General features: G+C 44.7%; 1 protein-coding gene across 1 annotated transcript; it reads left to right on the top strand.

The window, feature by feature from the left end:
* The first annotated feature begins 7,551 nt into the window (after window positions 1–7,551).
* RBP3 (retinol binding protein 3) lies at window positions 7,552–24,242 on the top strand. The gene is made up of 5 exons (XM_026112553.2): window positions 7,552–7,563; window positions 8,316–11,372; window positions 18,642–18,832; window positions 21,921–22,063; window positions 23,914–24,242. The coding sequence occupies exons 1-5, from the start codon at window positions 7,552–7,554 to the stop codon at window positions 24,240–24,242; spliced, it is 3,732 nt and encodes a 1,243-aa protein (XP_025968338.2).
* Window positions 24,243–24,657: the final 415 nt, after the last annotated feature.

Here is a 24,657-nt window from a genome sequence, read left to right as displayed (position 1 = left end):
GGCTAGGGTTAGGGCTAGGGTTAGGGTTAGGAGAGAGAGAAAGCGTGGAGCCCCATGTGGAGTGGGGCTGCAAAGGGCATGACAAAGGAAATGTGGGGCTGCCCCAAGGCTGCTGCCAGCTCAACTTTTTGGTTCGGGCCAGCAATGGGGCTGTTGGGCTCTGGCTCGGAGCCAGGCTGACATTCGGGTTAGGGTTAGGGTTAGGGCTAGGGTTAGGGTTAGGAGAGAGAGAAACCACAGAGCCCCATGTAGGGTGGGGCTGCAAAGTGCATGCCAAAGGCAATGTGGGGCTGCCCCAAGGCTGCTGCCAGGGCAACTTTTGTGTTCGGGCCAGCAATGAGGCTGCTGGGCTCTGGCTCGGACCCAAGTGACTTTCGGCTTAGGGCTAGGGTTAGGGTTAGGGCTAGGGTTAGGGTTAGGAGAGAGATAAAGGGTAGAGCCCCATGTGGAGTGGGGCTGCATAGGGCATGCCAAAGGCAATGTGGGGCTGCCCCAAGGCTGCTGCCAGCTGAACTTTTGTGTTCGGGCCAGCAATGGGGCTGGTGGGCTCTGGCTCGGACCCAGGCTGACATTCGGGTTAGGGCTAGGGTTAGGGTCAGGGCTAGGGTTAGGGTTAGGAGAGCTTGAAAGCACAGAGCCCCATGTGGAGTGGGGCTGCAAAGGGCATGCCAAAGGAAATGTGGGGCTGCCCCAGTACTGCTGCCAGCTCAACTTTTTGGTTCAGGCCAGCAATGGGGCTGTTGGGCTCTGGCTCGGAGCCAGGCTGACATTCGGCTTAGGGCTAGGGTTAGGGTTAGGGCTAGGGTTAGGGTTAGGAGAGCTTGAAAGCACAGAGCCCCATGTGGAGTGGGGCTGCAAAGGGCATGCCAAAGGCAATGTGGGGCTGCCCCAGTACTGCTGCCAGCTCAACTTTTGTGTTCGGGCCAGCAATGGGGCTGGTGGGCTATAGCTCGGACCCAGGCTGACATTTGATTCAGGGCTAGGGTCAGGGTTAGGGCTAGGGTTAGAGTTAGGAGAGAGAGAAAGCGCAGAGCCCCATGTGGAGTGGTGCTGCACAGGGCATGCCAAAGGCAATGTGGGGCTGCCCCAAGGCTGCTGCCAGGGCAACTTTTTGGTTCGGGCCAGCAATGGGGCTGTTGGTCTCTGGCTCAGGCCCACGCTGACATTTGGGTTACGGCTAGGGTTGGGGTTAGGGCTAGGGTTAGGGTTAGGCGAGCTCGAAAGCGTAGAGCCCCATGTGGAGTGGGGCGGCAAAGGGCATGCGAATGGAAATGTGGGGCTGCCCCAAGGCTGCTGCCAGCTCAACTTTTTGGTTCGGGCCAGCAATGGGGCTGGTGGGCTCTGGCTCAGGCCCAGGATGACATTTGATTCAGGGCTAGGGTTAGGGTTAGGGCTAGGTTTAGGGTTAGGAGAGAGAGAAAGCGCAGAGACCCATGTGGAGTGGGGCTGCAAAGGGCATGCCAAAGGAAATGTGGGGCTGCCCCAAGGCTGCTGCTAGGGCAACTTTTTGGTTCGGGCCAGCAATGGGGCTGTTGGGCTCTGGCTCGCAGCCAGGCTGACATTCGGGTTAGGGTTAGGGCTAGGGTTAGGGCTAGGGTTAGGGTTAGGAGAGAGAGAAAGCACAGAGCCCCATGTGGAGTGGGTCTGCAAAGGGCATGCCAAAGGCAATGTGGGGCTGCCCCAAAACTGCTGCCAGGGCAACCTTTTTGTTCGGGCCAGCAATGGGGCTCGTGGGCTCTGGCTCAGAGCCAGGCTGACATTCGGGTTAGGGCTAGGGTTAGGGTTAGGGCTAGGTTTAGGGTTAGGCGAGCTCGAAAGCGCAGAGCCCCATGTGGGGTGGGGCTGCAAAGTGCATGCCAAAGGCAATGTGGGGCTGCCCCAAGGCTGTTGCCAGCTCAGCTTTTGTGTTCGGGCCAGCAATGAGGCTGCTGGGCTCTGGCTCGGACCCAAGTGACTTTCGGCTTAGGGCTAGGGTTAGGGTTAGGGCTAGGGTTAGGGTTAGGAGAGAGATAAAGGGTAGAGCCCCATGTGGAGTTGGGCTGTAGGGCATGCCAAAGGCAATGTAGGGCTGCCCCAAGGCTGCTGCCAGGGCAACTTTTGTGTTCGGGCCAGCAATGGGGCTGCTGGGCTCTGGCTCAGGCCCAGGCTGATAATTGATTCAGGGCTAGGGTTAGGGTTAGGGTTAGGGTTAGGGTTAGCTTAGGTAGAAAGCGCAGAGCCCCATGTGGAGTGGGGCTGCAAAGGGCATGGAAAGGCAATGTGGGGCTGCCCCAAGACTGCTGCCAGGGCAACCTTTTTGTTCGGGCCAGCAATGGGGCTGTTGGCCTCTGGCTCGGAGCCAGGCTGACATTCGGCTTAGGGCTAGGGTTGCGGTTAGGGCTAGGGTTAGGTTTAGGAGAGCTCGAAAGCGTAGAGCCCCATGTGGGGTGGGGCTGCAAAGGGCATGCCAAAGGCAATGTGGGGCTGCCCCAAGGCTGCTGCCAGGGCAACTTTTGTGTTCGGGCCAGCAATGGGGCTGTTGGGCTCTGGCTCGGAGCCAGGCTGACATTCGGGTTAGGGTTAGGGCTAGGGTTAGGGCTAGGGTTAGGGTTAGGAGAGAGAGAAACCACAGAGCCCCATGTGGAGTGGGGCTGCACAGGGCATGCCAAAGGCAATGTGGGGCTGCCCCAAGGCTGCTCCCAGGGCAACTTTTTGGTTCGGGCGAGCAATGGGGCTGTTGGGCTCTGGCTCAGGCCCATGCTGACATTTGGGTTACGGCTAGGGTTAGGGCTAGGGTTAGAGTTAGGAGAGAGGGAAAGCGCAGAGCCCCATGTGGAGTGGGGCTGCAAAGGGCATGCCAAAGGAAATGTGGGGCTGCCCCAAGGCTGCTCCCAGGGTAACCTCTTTTGTTCGGGCCAGCAATGGGGCAGGTGGTCTCTGCTTCGGGCCCAGCTGCTATTCGGTTTAGGGCTAGGGCTAGGGTTAGGGTTAGGATAGAGGAAGCGTAGAGCCCCATGTGGAGTGGGGCTGCCAATGACGTTCCAAGGAAAGTTGAAGCCTGCAGCAAGCCTGCCTCCAGGGCAACTTTTTTGTTAGGGCCATGATCGGGTCTGGTGGCTCTGGTTTGGGCGCCAGTAGAGATTAGGGTTAGGGTTTGGGTGTCAGCTTTTGCTGGGTAAAACTAATCGTAATCCTGTATTTATTTCTCAAAAGCCTAGGTTAATGAAAATCTCAGCTATGGTTTCCTGCCCTTCTGATATGAAAATCTTTAGAACATGATACAACGCACTACAAATGTTAGAAAGAATAGTGAAAAATATATTTTTTTAATCTCATGATTTTATGCTATCACAATTTGGCAGGAAAGGGTTGTTTTATGATTTTAAACCTCTAGAAAAGGCAATGGTGAAGAAGAACATTGTCTATCTGTGGATATACTTTCTGAAGTGCTTGGAATAAATATCAAATAATGAATTTAAAAGTAGATAAATACAACTTATTTAGATATGGAAGGTAATTATCTTGCACATATCCTGATCAAAAATGTGCAGTGCTTGTAACTATCTCACATTTGAGTATGATCGTCATGGTTATTCATCTATGCCTTTTACATTCATAGTGAAATGAGGCGACTGTTAACCTCCTTTTCACAGCAATTTGAAACTGAGGTAATTTGAGTAATCCTCTGTCATTTCAAGTTATATTAACTTGTCTTCTAAAAGCAGAAAGTGGCAGAGCAGAATACAGTGAAAAAGGCCTTTCCTCTAAAAAATTTTTTTAAAGACTTGCTGTGATTTAAATAGCAAAAAAGTTGCTATCATGAAATCCAGAAACTTTTAATTTCTCCAGTTTTAAAGATAAGTGATTTAACCTTATTTCCACCATTATCTCCATACTTTGTAAACATTTTAATATAAATATAGGTCTCCATTATGTACTATGTACTGAAGGATTAAAAAAGAAAGTATAAATACTCTCTAAACATGCAATGTCATTATTTTTCCTGCTATAAAAAGGTGTATGCTTAAAGCTACTGTACAGACAGACAGAAATAGAGATCCATCCTGACACATTCTTAGGGACATGGATTATTGTACTTTTTTTCCTGATTCCTGTCACAATGGATCCATTTTGTGACCCTGCTCTATGGCTCTTGGGCATGTCCTCCTCCAGCACCAGCAGGAATAAAAGGAAGAAAGAAATAAGAAACAAGAAAAGAGGACCCATGAAACAACCCAACCCCCTAACCCAGCAGGCAAAATATCTAGCTCTTTTATGTTTGCACATTTGTATGGCATTGTTTCAGATCATATATACTTTTTTTTGGTCATCAAGTTTTGTTTTCCATAATTACAATATTATTTAATCTATGTCTTCCCTTTGAAATTAATTTAAAGATGTTGAAACAGAAAAAACAATTGCTAATAGTGAGTTGAGGCTACAAAGTTAAGCACTGGGGGAGTGGGAAATGTCAGAATTAAAACTGTGCATCATCCCCCTCTTGATTGTATGCATTAATTACACAATCACAGTGCATAATGGTTTTATTGCAGAAGTCCCCTGCCTTAGTCAGTACACAGAGTGTGTAGTGCTTAAGAATTAAGTTGGGGCTCTATGAAGTACAATATCTTATTTATTGAACTGGTTCTCCTAACATATACTATAGTATGAGCACTTATTACTGTGACAGCAGCATGTAGAGACTATCTAAGCTTGGAAGTAAAGGTAGGGTATGTGGTAAACATTAATTTAGTAAGAGAGATTCCCTGTCCTAAAAACTTTACAAAATAAACAGATTGGAGAGCCACAGGCAGGAAAGCAATAGAAATCAATGTGCCCAAATTAATTTCAATATTGTAGTGGCAAAGCTAGAAATAGGTCCCAGGTCTTCTGAGGCCTTGTCCTCTCTGTTGGCCACGCTAGGAATGTGAGCAGGGATTAATGCAGCTCTGGCAATAAATCCTTTAGCTAAAAGGTCAAATTCTTCTGGACAAAACTCTTCTGCTAGAGAGTTTTTGTTCCAGCTACGTGTGCCTTGCAATGTCAGATCATTCTTTGAAGGAGGAAAGCAAGAAGAGCAATTCAAGTTGGTGATAATGCCCTGGAGTTAGCTCTGTGGTGGATATCGCACACTGGCACAGCCCCCCAAAATGCAAGGGAGCTGCAGAGAATCTGAAACTCCCTGCCTATCAGGCACACGGAAAGGCGCTCTGGCACACTCAGAGCTGATGTCCGGCCTAATTACTTATTTATACATTATCAGCAACAATTTCTGCCATACCCTAGTTCTCTTCCTTGACAAGGAAAGTGGCTACATTTTTTTAAAGGAGGTTTTTATTTTTACAGACAACCTTGTTACTAGAGATACCTATGACTATAATACCTTTTACAGCTTTAGCGACAGAGCAGTCCTTCTTCTAATGGATTCTTAGGACAATTTAATTGTTCTTCCCTGTGTTGGATTCTTTTCTTTAGCACAATACCAACAAAGCCACCACGCACACATGTGCACAGATGTGGGAATCATCATCACACTTAAGTGGCACGCTTTCTTCTTTTTTATAAAAAGAATCAGAATTTCCTATCACTTTGGATAAATACCATGTGCCCAGAATTTTGTAAGCAAACTGGAAACAGCACAAAAGGCTAAACTGCTTAAATTGCTCATGAGGCCTCCAGCACTTACATTCACCACTGTACAGATTACCTATGATTTAGGTTGGCACATCTTGGAGTGCCACTGTCATGATACCCTAAGCCTGTGTGCAACGTGTTTATAGCAGGACCAAAGCCTTGAATAAGGAAACACCAAACTGAAGTCTTGAAAACCTTATGCTGATGAGAACAGATTTTCTGCAAGATTACAGACATGCTGTATTTGTTTTCTTTCTTCTCTTAGCCCTTTTCTGACCCATTCAGCATTTTAGTATCCTGCACATTAGAGTCTACTAGATGTAGGACTTGCACCAATACTGTTGTCCTGAGCTTAGATGTGAAGAAACTGAGGCAACCAGAGACTAAGCAGTTTTGCTGTCAGTCATGCAAGAAAGCAATGAGAGAACAAGAAATTGGATGTTGGTCTTTCTGCGTAGCAGTGGAAACTCTGAGCCACCCTCCCCCAACAGGAGAGCAGCCTTTCTCTTAGTATTTCAGTCTCCTCGTAGTGAATTGTCAGGTGAAAAGACTAAAACCAAAAGCTTACCTCAACATTAGCAAATGTCTTCAAAGCCCCAGAATATTGATTCATTTCTGAACACACACCAAGGGTCAGTGAGTTCACTTACTGCAGGATATGATGGGTAGTTTAACAGAAAAAAATGAAAGCAAAAGTTGTTCATAAAATGTAAGAAAGGTTCTGGATCAGAACCTGGGTTAGGTTATCTCTAGAAAGGAGTCTTATCTCTGACAGTAACTAGCAAGGATGCTCAGGGGAAGAGTAAAAGCCTAAGTGTAAACTGGTCCTTTCTGTAGTGTAACATTACAGCTTCTGGACGCCATCCATTTAGGAACTCCCTAAGCCCGAGGCTGCATCTAGACTGAAGCCATAAATGAATCTATCCTCCATGAATTTGTCCAAACAATTTTTTAGCCTGTGTACTTTCTGTAGCAATAAGTTTAAGAAATTAATTATACATTGTGTGAAAAAATGGTTCCTCTTTTTTTTTAAACCTGCTATCTAATAATTTCATTGGGTTCCTTCAGTAATTGTTTGAAAAATTGTTGAATAATTGTTTTCTATGTAACTTCTCCACCTGATTTACGGTCTTAAGAACATCTACCTGATGCCTCTTTATTCGGTTTGTTCAGCAACAATTTATTGTTTTGAAAACCAAAAATTAAGCTTCAAATAGTTTTCTCCCCAGAAAGGTTATATAACGGTTGAGATTTTCTGGGTAGGAAAAAAATCATGTGAATATGTTTAATTTTCCATCCTTTGTACATTTACATATACACAGATATAAATTAATCATGGGATGAAATAGCACCTGTATATATGGATTAGGCTAATCCTATCTAGACATGTTAAAGGAAGGAGCTTCTTGAAACTCCTTTACTGCTACTACTGAATGACCCAGAGAGAGAACTGCACTAAACTTTGCTCATGTGAGCAGCTCATTTGTATTTCAGGCCTCACTCCACTGACACCAACAGAGTGTGCCCAGCCAGGTTAGACCATCTTTAGACTCTCCCTTCCACACGTATTCATATGTAGAAACAAGTGAAAGTAACAGAAAAGCATGCCCTTCCCAGATTCCCTAGTCCGTTCTTGCAGCTACCCCCACCAAGCAGAATGACTGAGGGAGCAACTCTTTTCAAACCTAAAGCCAGAATCTGTTCTTGTATGGCTTTGGCATGTCATACTGGAGTGCTGAATGCTGACAATTCACATGGGTACAGCCTGCAGCTGTATCCCACATTTACTGATCCTCTTTCAAACTATTAATACAATGGAGTCTCAAATACATTGTGGGCAGACGAATACCCCCACCACCACCCCCATTCTATTTTGGTATAGTGAGCCTAAAGTCTATTGGCTGGGAGCTGTCATCAGACATGACCATATGTTACTCAATGGTATTACAAGTAAATCCTAATTGAGTGCAAATTATGAAGATTAAAGTCACCTCAGATTTAGCTGCATTATGTTGAGGCAAATGGATGTTTAAAATGCTGGCAATTCTCAGCACGGAAATTAGCAGGCTGTCATTACCTCGGATTTTATGAGCTGTTCCAAATGTCTGGAGTTTCTTGTTCAGAGCCCTCAGTTATAGAATGTAAGAACAACCCTTTGCAGTCCACAGACTAAAATACACCAAAGATATTGTATTGTAAAGAACATTTGAAAAATTATTAAAAATTGATACAACTAAGTCACAGAAGAATCTCCCACTATTAGCTTTTCATAGCTGATGTAAAACACTGAATGATTGCTGTTCCAATTTTGGTTAAAATCAAACAATATTGCATTTAAGCAATCCACTGTCAGGATAAGTCAGGACCAGTTTGTAACAGGCAATGAGGTACCTTTTGAAAACAATTAACTGCCAGAAAGTATCTCCTTGATGACTAAAGTTTATTACTGTTTCCTAAGAGGTCTGTAAGGTGGCGTGAGGCTGAACTTCATCTATTGGTGCACTTTGGCTGATGCACTCCATTTTAATGAGATTAAAGGTTTAATGCAGATAAAAGATTTTTATCTCCTCAGTGCACTGGATTCAACACTGGGATTTCAGTGTGATTCACAAACCGAGAGGGTCGGTGGAGAGCTATGTTCATTTCAATCGATAAGGACTTCTGACTTCTTTCCTACATACAATTTATTTTCTATTCCATAGAGATACAAAAGGATCAGGATGCATTTCTTCCTGTTTTCAGCCCTGATCATGTGCAGCATATCTGCTGAGGAAATCTTTCAACCAGCTCTAGTGCTGGACATGGCTAAAGTCCTTCTGGATAACTACTGCTATCCTGAAAACCTAGTGGGGATGCAAGAAGCCATTGAACAAGCCATCAAGAGTGGAGAGATCCTGGACATCTCAGATCCCAAAATGCTGGCCAGTGTCTTGACAGCTGGAGTGCAGGGTGCTCTGAATGACCCAAGACTGGTGATCTCCTATGAGCCATCGCCTCATGCAGCTCCCAAACAAGAAGCTGAGGCTTCTCCCACTCGTGAACAACTCCTGAGTCTTATTGAGCATGTGGTTATGTATGACAAGCTGGAGGGCAACGTTGGCTACCTGAGGATTGATTATATCATAGGCCAAGAAGTTGTGCAGAAGGTTGGTGCTTTTCTGGTGGACAAGGTGTGGAAGACACTGATAGACTCCTCTGCACTGGTCATAGATCTTCGGCACAGCACTGGAGGACAGATCTCTGGCCTCCCCTTCATCATCTCATACTTGCATGAAGCAGACAAGGTGCTGCACATTGAGACTGTATATAATCGGCCTTCCAACACCACCACAGAGATATGGACACTGCCAAAGGTGTTGGGAGAGAGGTACAGCAAGGACAAGGATGTCATTGTTTTGATCAGCCGCCACACCACAGGAGTGGCTGAAGGCGTGGCTTACATCCTCAAGCACATGCACAGAGCTATCACTGTTGGGGAAAAAACGGCTGGGGGCTCGCTGGACGTCCAGAAGTTGCGTATTGGCCCCTCTAATTTCTATCTAATGGTTCCTGTGTCACGATCTGTGAGCCCCCTGAGTGGAGGTGGGCAGAGCTGGGAAGTGAGTGGGGTGATGCCTTGTGTGGCTACTGAGGCAGACCAAGCCTTGCAGAAATCCCTAGACATGCTGGCAGTACGCAGAGCAGTGCCTGGCACCCTAAGCCGACTCACAGGCATATTAAAGGACAATTACAGTTTAGTGGAGCGGGTGCCAGTGCTGCTGCAGCACCTCGCCACCTTTGACTTCTCTTCTGTGCAGTCAGCAGAGGACCTGGCCACCAAGCTCAACACTGAGATGCAGACCTTATCTGAGGATCCCCGCCTGCTGGTTCGAGTCATGATGCCAGATGAAGCTGTTAGTCCCCCGGCTGAGAAGCGAGTTGCAGTGGCAGCCGACCTGCCCAACAATGAGCAGCTTCTGCATGCTTTGGTGGATACTGTCTTCAAGGTGTCAGTGTTGGCAGGAAATGTGGGCTACATGCGCTTTGATGAGTTTGCTGATGCTTCTGTGCTGGCTAAGTTGGGACCCTACATTGTACACAAAGTTTGGGAGCCCCTCCAAAATACAGAAAACCTGATCATGGACCTACGCTACAACCCTGGGGGCCCATCCTCCTCTGCCGTGCCTCTGCTACTGTCCTATTTCCAAGATCCTGCTGCTGGCCCTGTCCACCTCTTCACAACCTATGACAGATGCACCAACCACACACAGGAGCACAACAGCCAGGCAGAACTGCTGGGCCAGCCCTATGGGGCTCAGCGTGGCATCTACCTGCTTACCAGCCACCACACTGCTACAGCTGCTGAGGAGTTCGCTTACCTCATGCAGTCCCTGGGCCGTGCTACGCTAATCGGTGAGATCACAGCAGGCAGCCTGTCACACACACGCACCTTCCCTCTGCTGCAGCCTGAGCAGGGAATAACTCGTGGCCTGACCATCACAGTACCTGTCATCACCTTCATTGACAACCATGGGGAAAGCTGGATGGGTGGAGGAGTTGTGCCTGATGCCATAGTATTGGCTGAGGATGCACTGCAGAAGGCTGAAGAGGTGCTGACTTTCCACAGGATTATGGGGATACTTGTGGAGGCTACTGGGCAACTCCTAGAGGCTCATTATGCCATCCCAGAAGTGGCTGGGAAGGCAAGTGTTATGCTCAGCACTAAACAGGCCTATGGAGGTTATCGGTCAGCTGTAGACTTTGAGACATTGGCTTCCCAGCTTACCAGCGACTTGCAGGATGCCTCAGGGGACCATCGGCTTCACATCTTCCACAGCCATGTGGAACCAACCCCAGAAGAACAGCTCCCCAATCTGATCCCCAGCCCTGAGGAGCTGGGCTATATCATTGAGGCTCTCTTCAAAATAGATGTATTGCCAGGCAACCTGGGCTACCTTCGCTTTGATATGATGGCTGAAGCAGAAACAGTGAAGGCCATTGGACCCCAGCTGGTGCAGATGGTATGGAACAAGCTGGTGGACACAGACGCCATGATCATTGACATGAGGTACAACACAGGTGGCTACTCCACTGCCATTCCAATCTTGTGTTCCTACTTCTTTGAGCCTGAGCCTCGGCAACACCTCTACACTGTTTTTGATCGCAGTACCTCCCGCAGCACAGAGGTGTGGACTCTCCCCCAAGTCTCTGGCAAGAGATACGGCTCTCTCAAGGACATCTACATCCTAATAAGCCACATGAGTGGCTCAGCAGCTGAAGCTTTCACTCGCTCTATGAAGGATCTACACCGGGCCACCATTATTGGTGAGCCCACAGTGGGTGGTTCCCTCTCAGTGGGCATTTATCGTGTTGGCAACAGCTCCCTGTATGCCTCCATCCCCAGCCAAGTGGTACTCAGCCCAGTCACTGGCAAAGTGTGGAGCGTGTCTGGGGTGGAGCCACACATCACTGTCCAGGCCAGTGAAGCCATGGCTGTAGCTCAGCACATTGCCAACCTGCGTGCCCAGGTGCCACAGATGTTGCAAACTGTGGGGAAGCTTGTGGCAGACAATTACGCTTTTGTGGACATTGGGACTACTATAGCATCCAAGCTTGCCAAGCTCATCAATAAAGACAATTATAAAAGAATTAACTCAGAAGAGGAGCTGGCCAGGAAGGTGACTGCTGACCTGCAAGCTCTCTCTGATGATGAGCACCTGAAATTACTCTACATCCCTGAACACGCCAAGGATAGCATCCCAGGGATCATGCCAAAACAGGTACAGTTCTCGCATACCAAGGTATAGTGATGCCAGCTAGAATGAGAGCACTGAGTTAGGTATCTCACCAAACTTCTGGCCCATATCATCAAACCATCACGATTTACCTGTACACACCAGAGAAGCCAATGCTTCAGTGGGTTTCAGAGGCTGAACTCTGCTGGACACTTAGGCAAGTCAGGGTAGTAGCTTGTAGTAGCTGTAGACGGTCGCTCTGGATGCATGTATTTTAGGGACAGCACACTTCAGGCTGAGTCTCTCTCAGCAGCCATGTGCCACAAGCAAAGATTCTGATGCAGGGCTTCACCGTGACAGGGAAGATATTTCATCACCTCTGCAATCCCCTCTCTTTCAGTACTATGGCTTCTCAGTAAATTAATGCAGAAACCCACTGCTATTGAGTTTGTAATTTGAGAAAAAATTGGTTGATCCAGATTAAATACATATACTCACAAAAAATACAGCCACATACTTTTAAATGGATTTTTATATATAAAATTGCCATGCCTGACTTCTAATTCTATTACACCAGAATAACAAGCAACTCCTTTGGTACTGACAATGGAAAACTGTTCTGATTCTGTCTCTTGGTCAGCATTAGACAGTTTCCCAGTTGGAAGAAGTACCTGGGTGGAAGTTGGGTGACCTCCAGGGAGAAACTAATTTTTAATAATCTACTTCTGCCCTTGCTGTGTGGTTTGCATAACAGTCTGTGCTTTGTTCTGAGACCGGCTATTTATACACTGGTCTGCCTTGGCAATCTTTCTTGTTCATTGTTGTGCTGGAGGGAGCTCCCAGGAGCACTTGTTAAAATTCCACCTTCAAGTTAAAGGGAGGGTTAGGATAACCTGATCCCTGCCTTGGATGGAGTTAGCTCCTTTTTGGCTACTGCTCTAGCATGGCTATCAGAGACTTCTTACCCCCGGGACCCATAAAATTACTTTTTGAAGAGCATGAATTTGCCTTTGCAATGAACCAGATTGTACCAAGTGTCAGGTAACTATTAAATGTTTCCTGGGGGAGGAAATCTGTGGGCTTCCACCCTCTGAAGTCTTTGGCATGCATGATTTAAAGCGGACATGACCTTTGTGGCATTATCTGCAACGCTAAGGTCAAGGATAAAGTCTAAGCATTTCCAGGGAAGGGCATTTTTTCAAGTTTCTTAGCATAGAGACTCTGGCCCCATTCTGAGCTCTAAGCATAAAATGTGCTTAAACAGAAATAATTAATTAAAGGATTTTTCTATTCCATCACTCTCTTTCCCTCCTACATTTGTTGGGTGCAGAAAACTTCACCCAAAAGAGGTTTTGGACAGAGGTCCCTGCTAAATTATTAGCAACACATCAGTAATGATAGACTATAATTTCTCTGTAGGCCCCATCCGGCAAATCAGTCATCCATTTTCACTGAAGGCTGTTAATGGATATTGTTAACTATTTTTACTTGACTTAACCCTTGAATGTTTAGAGCAGGATGAACAGGGCACAGTTCTTCTTTTTCTCACGACACATGAAATTCTGATCTGGATAGAGCTAGTGGGGAAATGCCATTGTGCTAATTAATGCCTCTGTTTACCTGAGCTCTCTGTCAGGCAAAATGATTGGAGGAGGCCAGGTAATACATCTATAAGAAGGAAAGTACATGAGTGGGGATGAAAGGCAGAAAAAAAATCTGAAATATCAAGGGGGAACAGTGTATAAATAGCATGAATCTCTTATGAGCCTAGGGCAGCTACCAAAGAAGTAGGCATTCCCTTGTAGTGCTTGATGAAACCGGGAGGGGGAGAGGCAAGAGGGTAGTGTTAAGACATTTTAAGAGGAAAGAGGATGTATAAACTAAGAAATGAAAATAAAGGCTTTTCCTTGTGATGGAGAAAGAAGAAAATTCACCTACCCCACAGAGCACTGGGACAGCAACAGGACCTTGAGTTCCTCTCCTTTTTTTCCTGCAGTGTCCCTGCTTCTGCCTTGCTTTTGCAGGGCTGAGACGAATGCTTTTTGTGGATCGTTTCTGGAATCCCCAGTGCCAATGCCCCATACAGCAACTGTCTTAAGATTACAGTGACATTTACATGATGGCATGAATTACATTGGTAAATTCATCTTTTTCATCTTTTTTTTTTTTTTTTACAGTCCTATACTTTGACATAGTGGCTCTTTTAGTCTACATCACATTTATGCACATTTATTATCACATTAGAGCTAGTTTTTCTCTTGCACTGCCAACCTTCCAAGCAACCCCATTCCTTGACAGTGGGATTTTCTTGATAATGACCTTGACAGAGAAGCAGATCCAACACAATTACATGAAAGTGATGATGAATAACTGCAAGAAGGATGGGATGGGACACAGGAGACAGAGTGAAATGCATGTAGACCTTTGCATCTGCTACAGTGGAATAGCTGCTGAAGCATTGTACAGGGTAGTGAATATGTCTCTTCTGTGACAGCAGCAAGGTCAATGCTAGCTGGAGTTCTCTGCTGCATAAATGCTGCTTTCTAAAGTCAGACTTCCCAGAGGCTAATCTTGTATATGCTGTTTGTGGTTGAGAAAACAGCCTTTTGTTTGTAAGGCAGAGTTCTGTAAACTTGCTGATGCCCAGTTTAATAATCCCTGCTTCTTATTTTTCTGCTTGCCTCTCTCTCCCTCTGGTCACACCTTCCCTTTCCAAACTGAAACATTTGGGCTAATGTATATCGCAGATCATAGATTACCTCTAGAATAACTGCTGCCTGATTTTGGCAAATGTGATATGTCAGTTTCGAGTGAGAAGAGTTTCCCTGAGTGACCCTTCAGGCCCCTTGATGCTGCCCAAAGACTTTTAACGCAGTCTTAACACCTAAGGGAATTTTTGCCTTAATGTTTTGGTCATGCAGCTGAAAGTGATGAACAGTGTCTCTCTTCATGGCACTGCACATCACTAGTAAAAGTTAAAAAGGGGATCTTTTATAAAGAGAAATTGCTTCGAATTCGAAGTCTCCTGATATACATATATATACCAGAGTATTATCCTTGCTGTCAGAGACAACAGAGTTACAAACACTTCACTAGAAATGAGTATAGTTTCCTTATGTCCCTTCGTTAATGAGTGAAATCAAAATGGTCAGCTTCAAAGTGTCAAGACAGAAAAATCACATTGATACATACAGTGCATCTACTGCTGACAGGTGAAAAGAAGGTGTTGTGGGCCTGTCCACTGCTGATTTGTGCCAGCATAAGCAGGCAGAAGTCAGTGGAACCATACAAATTTATGCCAGCCCCAAAAATGTCTTTTACTGAACTCTCATTGACTCTTTTCCTTTTTGCAGTTCATACTTGCTGTACAGAGAAGAAAATATTACTGTGTTAATCACTTTTGGTTTTTGTTCCTAGTACATTTCATCTTCTCATTCTGATACACAAGCACAATGCATCTATTTTTACAGGTTACAATAATCCCACCAGCGATCTATTTTTCCTCATTTTTTTTCCATTCTTATTATTACAGTAGATGTGTCCATTAGTTTTATGGATTTTACATGGATTTTGGATGAAACCCAAAATTTAGCCAAGAATCACATTTTCAGATTTTCCTTTCAAATGTAATCTTCCAGGGGTATTGGCTAGGAAATAACGGTGCCTTACATTTTTGCTTTCTGGCTTGTAATGAGCATGTTAAAAGCTCTCTGTTTTCAGAGCAGGCCAATGCGCTGGTGTGCAGTGCCGCCCTCTGCGGAATGAAAGCGTAGCTTCTCACTCTATCCCGTGCTCCTTCAGTGGGGACTCAGAGCTTAAATAACCCCTTGTAATCACTTCCAGAGCACTATCCCAGAGGATTTGGGCTTTTGGTTATGGTAACACCCCATCCTGGCCGTCTTGGTACACTGGAGGACAGGATGAGGATTCAAAGCTACAATCCTGGAAAAACTGGAGAAGTGACCTGAGAAAAGGAGGTTGAGGCTGAATAAGAACACATGCAAGGTTCTTGCACAGGTTTTACAGTGAGATCAATTGGCTGCACAGCTCTGGGAGGAGAACAGCTTGTTTAGGAGGAATCCTGTAGAAGAGTATATGGGTGCTTTGGTGTTCCCAAGCTGAACAGCGTCAAGCTGTTACAGTAAAAAATGATCATCAAACCTCCATCATTGGAGGTTTTAAGAGCAAGTGACACTTAGCTGTCAGGTGGGGCATAGGTATAGTTGATCCTGCCTTGAGACAGGGAGATAAGCCAGGATGCACCTCTCCATTCCAGCCTCTGAGGATATGGATGGAACCAAATGTTATTCTAAGAAAGAAAGGAGGAACAACCCCCCAACCCTTCCTAAAATGAGATCTCATGGTTCTTAAGCCAGTCTCAGAATTTGCAATGGCACAAAGGTCTTGGCTGGTGATTTTTTGACAACTTGGGGTTGACAACACTAGCAACTTGAATGAAGATCAGTTATATTATGATGATGAGCCCAAAATTAGCTATGAAAAGACCCTTTCCATCTAAATAGACAAAAGAACTTAGAAGAGAGGGAGAAAGGGAGAAAAGAGAGGCACAGTTGGAAAAGTGGTTTGCCAAAGGTTGGGGGCTATGTCAGTGGCAGAGCCAGTAATGCAACCCCACACATGAGTCCCAGGGCAGAGTTCTAGGTCCTATTTTGTGTCACACAACCTGTTCCAGTTAGGCCACTTACATGTGGAAAGAGACTGCAGAAAAAGGCTGGAGACCCTATACAGGTAACTAGTAGCAATTCTTCCTTGGCTGAAGTGGTGTTAGCTCAGAGATCCCTTAGTCTAGCCACATTGCTTATAGTGTTCTCCTTACTAAAGCACCTGAGCATTTATATTTAACAATCGAGTCGTTTGTTTGTAAACACTGCCTAACTAAGCAGCATGATCTTACTCTCAGCTGCATCCTGTAACAGTCTGTCCTTGGCCTGCAAACAGAGCCCTGCCTTCCAAAAAAGAGAATGCTGCTGGTCTCCGGAGCTAGACTCACCTCCTTTGGTGGCACACAGCCTGTGTGTCACTGTCACAACCTGCAGCTGTCCGGCACAGTGACTCTTTACTGTCAGTCTCAGCCTCCTCCCCTCTTTTGCTTAAAAATTAGGAGGCGTTATTTATTTATTTATTTATGTATTGTAGAATTCAGATTCTGAGAGCTTTTCATCTGACTTCTGGTCCTAGAGCCTTTAGAGTAGGTATATTTTCATACCTCCTCCTGCAGCCATGAAGGTGGGGAACAGTTTTTTGGAAATCCTCATGTATTCATTTTACCCCAAAAGAGCTGAGCCTTTAAGGGCAAACTAGCCGTGTGGAGACCTGTAACAAATTTGCAAGAGTTAGCAACACTGCTGACAAGTACCAGAGTCCTCAATGGAGGAAGATTTGATGCAGCACTGTGAAAGAACAGGTAGGAAAAAAACACATTACCAGACATACATAGAAGGGTTATCCTTAATCAACATGCTTATGAGTATGCATATAGCATTTATTTTTGGAGACAGAGGTATGAAATCTGTGCATTTGGTTAAAATATCATCAGTAAATGGCTGAGAGCAACACATCCATTTTGTTTGTAGATATTACCAATGAGTGATGTTTTTTTCTCCTGGGGGGACCAGTACTTCTGAACTACATATAAGCTCTGTCAGAACAATGCAATGCATGCTGGATATTTTCTTCAAAACTGTGATTTGTTAATCAAAGTACTCTGGGAGATCAAGTAGCATTGCTGTCACTGGGAAGTGGATTGGAAATGACAAACTCAGTAGTGTTGAACTGATATGTTTACAGTCCAGATGCAGTGGTTATTTTCACAAGGTGTGGTGAGAAAGAAGGATACAGAAAAGGATTCACTAGAGTTCACTCTCACCACCTTGTTAACAACTAGTAGCAAACAGGGCTTTTGAGTTAGTCTTTGAAATTTTGGCATGCAGAAGGCACTGAATGATGATGGCAAATATCATAATTAGGAGTGAAAAAGAAGATCAGAAGTGTGATCTGGTAGCTAATATTCCCCCAGGGAAAGGTAATGTGCCTGATCTGTATCAAGTACAGTGGGATTCATACGGCTTGCAAATCCTCCCTCTTCAGTGGCAGAGGTGTTTGTGGCAGGAGCGCAGACCCCAGGCCAGGGCACAACATGTATGGCAAGAGGCCGCCTGACTTCCCTACAACCACAGGAGGCCCAAAGGCCTCACAGATTGTGCAGCATGTTGCAGGTTGGGAGAGCACTTTTAGCAGGCAGCTCCCTGCCCACTCTTTGCTCTCTTTCCTGTAAGACTATGGCTGATCTGAGGCTGAGCTATGGCAGCAGGCAACTGATTAAGATGCAAGTATATAATTTTCACAGCAACCATGAAGTGAGAAGGCCAAATTGCTAAATATATACTTTGCATATATATAACATTGCATATATAGTATATATCCTAATCTCCTTAAGCTGAAGGAGAACCTTCCCATTTCAGACACATGCATGCAAAGCATCTAAGTCTGGCGATAGGAGCAGACTATGTCTCCAATGCATATAGGGGCTACTGGGATAACTTTATTAGTTGGCTACACATTACCATTAAAAAAAAGTCTGCAATTTAATAACATCCAGATAAACAAGATGAAACTGATGACAGCCAAACATGTGAGGTTCCAGGCATGTGGCCACCATGTAAGAGCTGTAACACAGGGCTAGCACATGGGATGGCTAGCACATGCCCGACACATGAGATTCCCCCAGTCACAGGGACTGGCTCTTTAATGGGGGCTGCGGCCAGTATCACCTGTAACCAGCAGCTGTTTGTCAGCTGAGGTTGATCAAGAGATTTTAAAAACCTCAAGTGACTTATTTAAAAAGAGCTGCTAAAGGAAACAAGTGGGCTTGGGGGGCAGGCTTGGGATGATAGCAATGCGTATGCGTATGCGTATGCGTATGCGTATGCGTATGCGTATGCGTATGCGGGCTCTTGCAGCCTTCTCAGCCTTTTTTGGTTGAAGGAAATGCCTTTATTTTTGCATAATAAACTGACCCCTGACCAGTAAGGGCCTGATCCAGGTTCTGGGTGTGCTATTGATGCATCCTGTACTAGGTCCTATTTTGTGTCATAAAGCAGCAGCTAACATTAACCCAAGTCTAATATGCAAAAATCTTAATCCATGATCATTACATGATATTCTTAAAACTTGGTCACATTTCTAACATATGTCCCACCTGGACTAAACTTGACCCATGTGATTCCTTTCAAATCTTTTGCCAAGCTATCTGTGCCAGCAAATGATTTGTTTTGTTTTTCTAAACTCTTTCAGATCCCTTCCCCAGAAGCGTTTGAAGATCTGATTAAATTTTCATTCCACACAAATGTCTTTGAAAACAACATTGGCTATCTAAGATTCGATATGTTTGGAGACTATGAACTTCTAACCCAGGTGTCTGACCTACTGGTAGAGCATGTTTGGAAGAAAATTGTTCACACAGATGCGTTGATCATAGACTTGAGGTAAACCTTTGAATGGCAAATAACCAAGGTTCTTTTAAAATAGCATTTTATTTGTAACAGTGAGTTAGCTTTACATGGTTTGCTGTCCTGTTTGCAAGCTAACATTGCTGGGATTAAATGAGAGAAGGAAAACAGCCAAGGAAAACAATAACAGTGTGGAAACATATCTCAAGAGAAATTGTACCATCACTTGAGATGTTTAGAACTAAGTAGGTAAATCTAGGGAGTATGTTGCAGAACACAATCCTGAACCTCACATCTGTTTTCTTTCTCTAATTTCTTTCTAATCTAACTCTGCATGTGCCTTGTATTAATTATATATATACACATGGCTTAACTGCATCTTTTACTACAGGCAACAGTCAAGTGATTGATCAGTCAAAAAACAAGATCACGTGTAATGCTGTGTTACGGCATCTAGTTTGCCACACCTGCAGTGCTAAATTATGTTGTGGTATCAGCCCTGTACAGAGTGATCCTTGTGCACAGAATGCAAAGGTGGCTCAAAGTCACCATCGTCTCAAAGGTACTATGACTCTCCTAGACCCTGCTGCAGCAAGCTACAGTACCATATGCCTGCTGCCAGCTTAGGACTCTGCTAGACTCTTCAGTGTGTCAACAATGCTCCAAAGTCTTACGAGCCAGAAGATGGTATTTGTTATGTTGCCAGCTATCAAAACAAATGAATATCACAAGTACACATTTCCTATACACTATTCACATAAAAGTCATTCTCTTGTTTTGGTCCAGAGCTAACGTCTGTGAGCCCAAAACATTACAAATGTTAATTAAAGAAAATAAGGCCTTTGTAAGAACTAGTTGTTAATGCTGAAAAGCCTTCTGCCCATTACCATTGTGGGGCTCTCAATATTTGGTAATCTTCTTAATTTTCATCTGGGATTTGTAGCATGTGCAGGAAAAGGTGAACACAGTGATGAGTGTGGAGAGAGGAAGCTCATCCTGTGAGCACAGATGAGGTAAGGCAAAAAACCTCAGTCTCTGAAGTGTCTGACGTCATATAAAAAGAACCCCAAACACACATTACCTTTTGAAATTGTCTCTAAACAATTTCATGATTTTGAGAGGAAGCTGATAAATTCAGTTTTGATTAGGATTAATCATAATGCGTTAATTCCTCTCACCTTACAAGTTGCTATCCCTGGAAAAGCTGGGCCACTCATGAGCTTCATATTTGTGACCATCACTGCACGGAGAACAGAGAGGCTGATAAGCTAAGCAACTTCTCCAGTGTCACTCAAGAAGTCTATAGTGAAGGAAGTACTTGCCCCCAAGAACTAAGCTAAAACTCTAACAACTGTACAGTTGTTCCTACTGACCGAAAATTCTGCAGTTTCAGTGTCCTAGATGCAACAGACTCCCAGGAAAAGCTCATCAGCATTGCTGTATTACTACTGTCTTGTCAAAATGTTTCTTGTCTTTGTCGGCATCCTTGTCTCTTTCTCTTGACCACAAGTCTGATAATCTAAAGAAGCCTCTAAACTGATGCTCACAGATGAGGGAAATATTTGACATCTGTTTTCCCTTCCAAATCTTGTAGACTTCATCGATTCAAGACCGTGTGAGACATGCACTGCAGGGCAAGCAGCTGCTCTGTCATCTTGCTGCCTGGCTTCACTCTGGCTGCATAGTTTCGTCTTCCTACTGCCCAGCCAGCTGCCCTAAACTGGCCTGCACTATAACTGAGGGTACATGGGGTCCCAGAAATACACCTTATTGACCTCCTGCCTTTTAAAAAGTGTGTCAGGACATTTCATGTTCTTGGCTCCATCTGGCAGTCAAATTAATTCTTCCGGAGGAGGGTGACTACAGCAGGAACAGAGCAAATTTCAGTGTTCCTCCATACGACCCAGTCTGACGCCACTGACAGGAGGCAGGACCCAGCTTGTGCACTGACAATAATTCAGCAGATCTCTGCCCTTTAACTTTGTCCCAAGCTAGCTTCTTTGTCCAAGCAGTCACTCAGTCATCCAGCTAGCTGGCCGCTTGCCACGCATTTTGGCAATGGCAATGGCAGCTGCAGCAAGCTGGGCTCTGCTAGGTCCAGCTGCCTCCTGCGCTGTGCAGGCAGCAGGACCTCGTGGCAACACAGCGCTAACTAGGACGCACTAAAGCGGCCTATTTCAGCTCTAGCCAGGCACAGTGTGAATGCAGCATACAGCTCCCAAATGCTGCAAAATAAAGAGGCTGCTTCACTGTTTGGGACAGAGGCCTCTCCTGGATTCTTTAAATCCTTTTGTGAAGGCGAAGGAACCATTTTTGCCTTCATCTGTGCCAGGCACTCCTAGCATCAGCTACAGAAGGAGAACACTATGCTATCTCCTACTAGTGAGCAAAGTACGAACATTTCCAGTGCCATATGAGCTCTATGTTAGAAATGACAAACATAAAAAATAATCTGGTATTGCATTGTGCATATTCACAGCAGGGGGTTCTCTGATGACACTTGGTCACTTCAGTGACTTTAATCTTCAGAGACTGATATGAAATTAAACTGCAACCAAAGTTTTCAATCATGACTGTCCTAAATGAAGCAACTAAAACAATCTTTAGGCACAAAAAGAAATAGCCTGATCTTGTAAGGTGCCACACACTAGTTGTTTTCATTGTGTGCAGCATGAAATAAGAATGCTTGTTAGTTCCACAGACATACTTTGCTTAAAGTGGGATCTACATTTAAATACCAAGGTTTAGATATTCACTCGTTCTGCCTATGTCACTAACAGCATGGGTTATTAAAAGTAGAATTGCAAGAACTTAATGTTTCTCTGCAGATTAAGATTCTGAGTTTACTTTCTGATCTTTTTTCAGCTGAGTCAAAAAAAAAAATCAGTTTTAGTTTCACGTTCATAGTCAGTTGTGGGCAATTCCAGTTCCAGATTCTTAGATGGGATTTTGTTTCTCTGATAAAGGCGCAAATGCTGCAAAGGGGGAATGGCCTCTATAAAGGTATCCAAATATAGGCATAAGCCCTTTCAGTGTGGTTGTTAAGGGACAAAACTTAGAAGGGAGATTTACTGTCTGCCACAAATTTTTATTTGTTTCCTAATATTCTTTAATTTTTGGAAAGGTACAATATTGGAGGCTCCACCACTTCCATAGCAATCCTATGCTCATACTTCTTTGATGAAGGACAGCGAGTTCTCTTGGACAAAGTTTACATCAGACCCAGTGACTCAGTTAAGGAAATATGGACACAGCCACAGCTCAAAGGTAAAACCACATTTTCTTTTAAGAATTGCTTTTAATTTCATGTGTTTCCTGCTTGTGCATTTCAGAGTGAGCCATTAGACACTATAACTCATTTGGTGAAAGCACTTGCCACTATTAGCTCAAGCTATGCAGAGAATGTAAAAACAAAAATCTGCATCTTAGTTATATACCCCAGTGCCACATATAAATATCAGTTTATGGTTCTTAGGAAGGGGGTATTTTAGACACTGCGGTTTGTAAACTGGCCTCAGAAGTTTAGCTGAATACAGTGTACAACAATTATGACGTGCTGCTTTTAAAAGCTGTCAAAATTAAAAACTAATCCCGTACTGCTTAAACTCCTAGTAACAAAGAATCTCTTCCAATACTTACATGGAGTTTTATATGTAGTTCCTCATTCCTGTCCATGCGATCCATCAGACACTATTTCAGTAGATGAAAACACCCACAGTAGCCCAATTTGTCCAGACAATGAAAGAACAAAAGAGGAGCCATATAAACTTTGCACATCTAAGTGAGTTTGGAGCATTTGGCCATGTGTTACACCCGTGCTGTCCATGGCTGTTGAAGTGATGCTGCAACATTCAGAAAGAGACCTCTTCAGTGCTCATAAAATGCAGCTGCAGTGCTAAGGAGTCTTAAATGGTGGCTTTAATTCTATTCCCACTTAATGCTGAGACAGTAGTGAAAGAGGTGCCACAACGGTGTCTGCAGTTATTGGTCTGGAGCAGCCTGAAATGGTTAACCTTTGTGGCAGGCTGCAGGGTCCATCTATTTTCCCAGGCAGTCAGAGGTGAGCTGAGCTAGGGGAGTGTGATTACTATGGACACATTCCAGTTCCCATCAAAGAGAACAGGCAGACTCCTATTAACTTCAAAGGAGCTGAATCTGGTACTACGTTATGTATATCTACTGTGAAGAGGGTCTTCTAATGGATATTACGTCTACGGTGAAATGAGAATACCAAAGATGGTGTGAAAATTGATTACCATGATATTGGCCCCTCTCTAACAGTTTAGTATGAGAATTAGATGTCATACAGTAAGTTACTTGAAGAACTAGATTTTTGAAGCAGTTCAAAATTAGTTTTCAAGTGATCAGGTCATATTTATGACACACTGGCCACATTTTCAAAGGATCTCAGCTCCTGAAAAGTATCCAGTATGTTCTGATATATTGCAAATCAGGTGCAAGAGAACTCCTATTCCTGTCAGCAGGTTTTTGTAAGTGAATAAGATAACTTGGCTCAGATACCAATAATAAAGAGGTGTTTGTTGAAGGGCTTGGGACAAAGGCAATGTAACAGCTTCCATTAATAGACTGTAATAAGCCTGTGGGAATCCTCTTCAATTACAATTTCACAAAATGCCGCCTGCTTTGTTTGCAGGCCACGCACTGACAGCCATGTTCCAAGAGCAGGGATGAAAGTGAAGTGGAAGATACCTCCAGCTGAGCTTTGGGTATTCCTGCTGGGGCAGTGGAAAAGGTTGCTTCCCTCACCTGCCTATTCCACTTCTCTGGTGGGGTCTGGAGCTCCTGTAAAAATCAAAGCCACAGAAAAGTCAGCAGCAGTGAACATGAGCTGACTTCCCAGCTGCTGGAGATCATAACCAGAAACTGATGAGACGAGCACCAGAGAGGGTCATAGGTTTGTTTACAACATAGCCTCTGGGCTAGTGTAAAAAATGCTTTAATACCATCATAGGTATGAAACAAAGTTTCAAACTTCTATGGTTGCTAATAGCAGGTAGGGAATGAAGTGTTTTGTATCTTCGCTTTTCTTGCTCCATTATGCAAATGGATCTCTGAAAATTGATGTGTTTTGTGATGCTCTCTGTCTTTTTTGGCAGGGGAGAGGTATGGCTCTCAGAAAGGGCTAATAATCCTCACCAGTGCTGTGACAGCTGGGGCTGCAGAGGAGTTTGTGTACATAATGAAAAGACTGGGCAGAGCTTTCATCATTGGGGAACAGACCAGTGGTGGCTGCCATTCCCCACAGATGTATGAAGTAGATGATGCCAATTTGTACATGACCATCCCCACCTCCAGATCAGTCATCTCTGCAGAGAGCACTTCTTGGGAAGGGAAAGGGGTGCCACCTCACATGGAAGCACCAGCTGAAACGGCACTCACCAAAGCAAAGGAGATACTCAACGCTCACCTGCACAGCTCTAGATAGCCCAGTGCGGGGATGTGCGTCTAGAAAAAAGGTAGGCTGTAATTTCAGTGGAACCCAAAGGACTTAGGCACTCAGGAGCTGGACCGATAAAGGGTTTGGGAGCCCAGAGCAGGTTTTACCCATAATTTAGATAATTAATGCAAAAATTGAGATCCAAAAAATCTCACAGTGTATGTCTGTGTGTGTGTGTGTGTGTGTTTGTACATGTGCATGTGAAGGGATGGGCAGGCTACAGGTGTTCCTCCTTGTTTTATCTCTCTGGCTCAATAAACCATGGGTTGTTTACTGCAGAGGGGCTCAGCTCCAACAGGAGAAGTGGCAAGGCCCTTCTGCTACCCGGAATAATTCACATGCCTTGGGAACGGCACTCTTCTGGGTAGCAGCAGAAGTGGATTTGAGTTCCCAACAGCTGAAG

Source organism: Dromaius novaehollandiae, chromosome 6 (assembly GCF_036370855.1).
Source record: "Dromaius novaehollandiae isolate bDroNov1 chromosome 6, bDroNov1.hap1, whole genome shotgun sequence".
Lineage (NCBI taxonomy): Eukaryota > Metazoa > Chordata > Aves > Casuariiformes > Dromaiidae > Dromaius > Dromaius novaehollandiae.
This window is presented reverse-complemented; position numbering and strand designations above follow the sequence as displayed.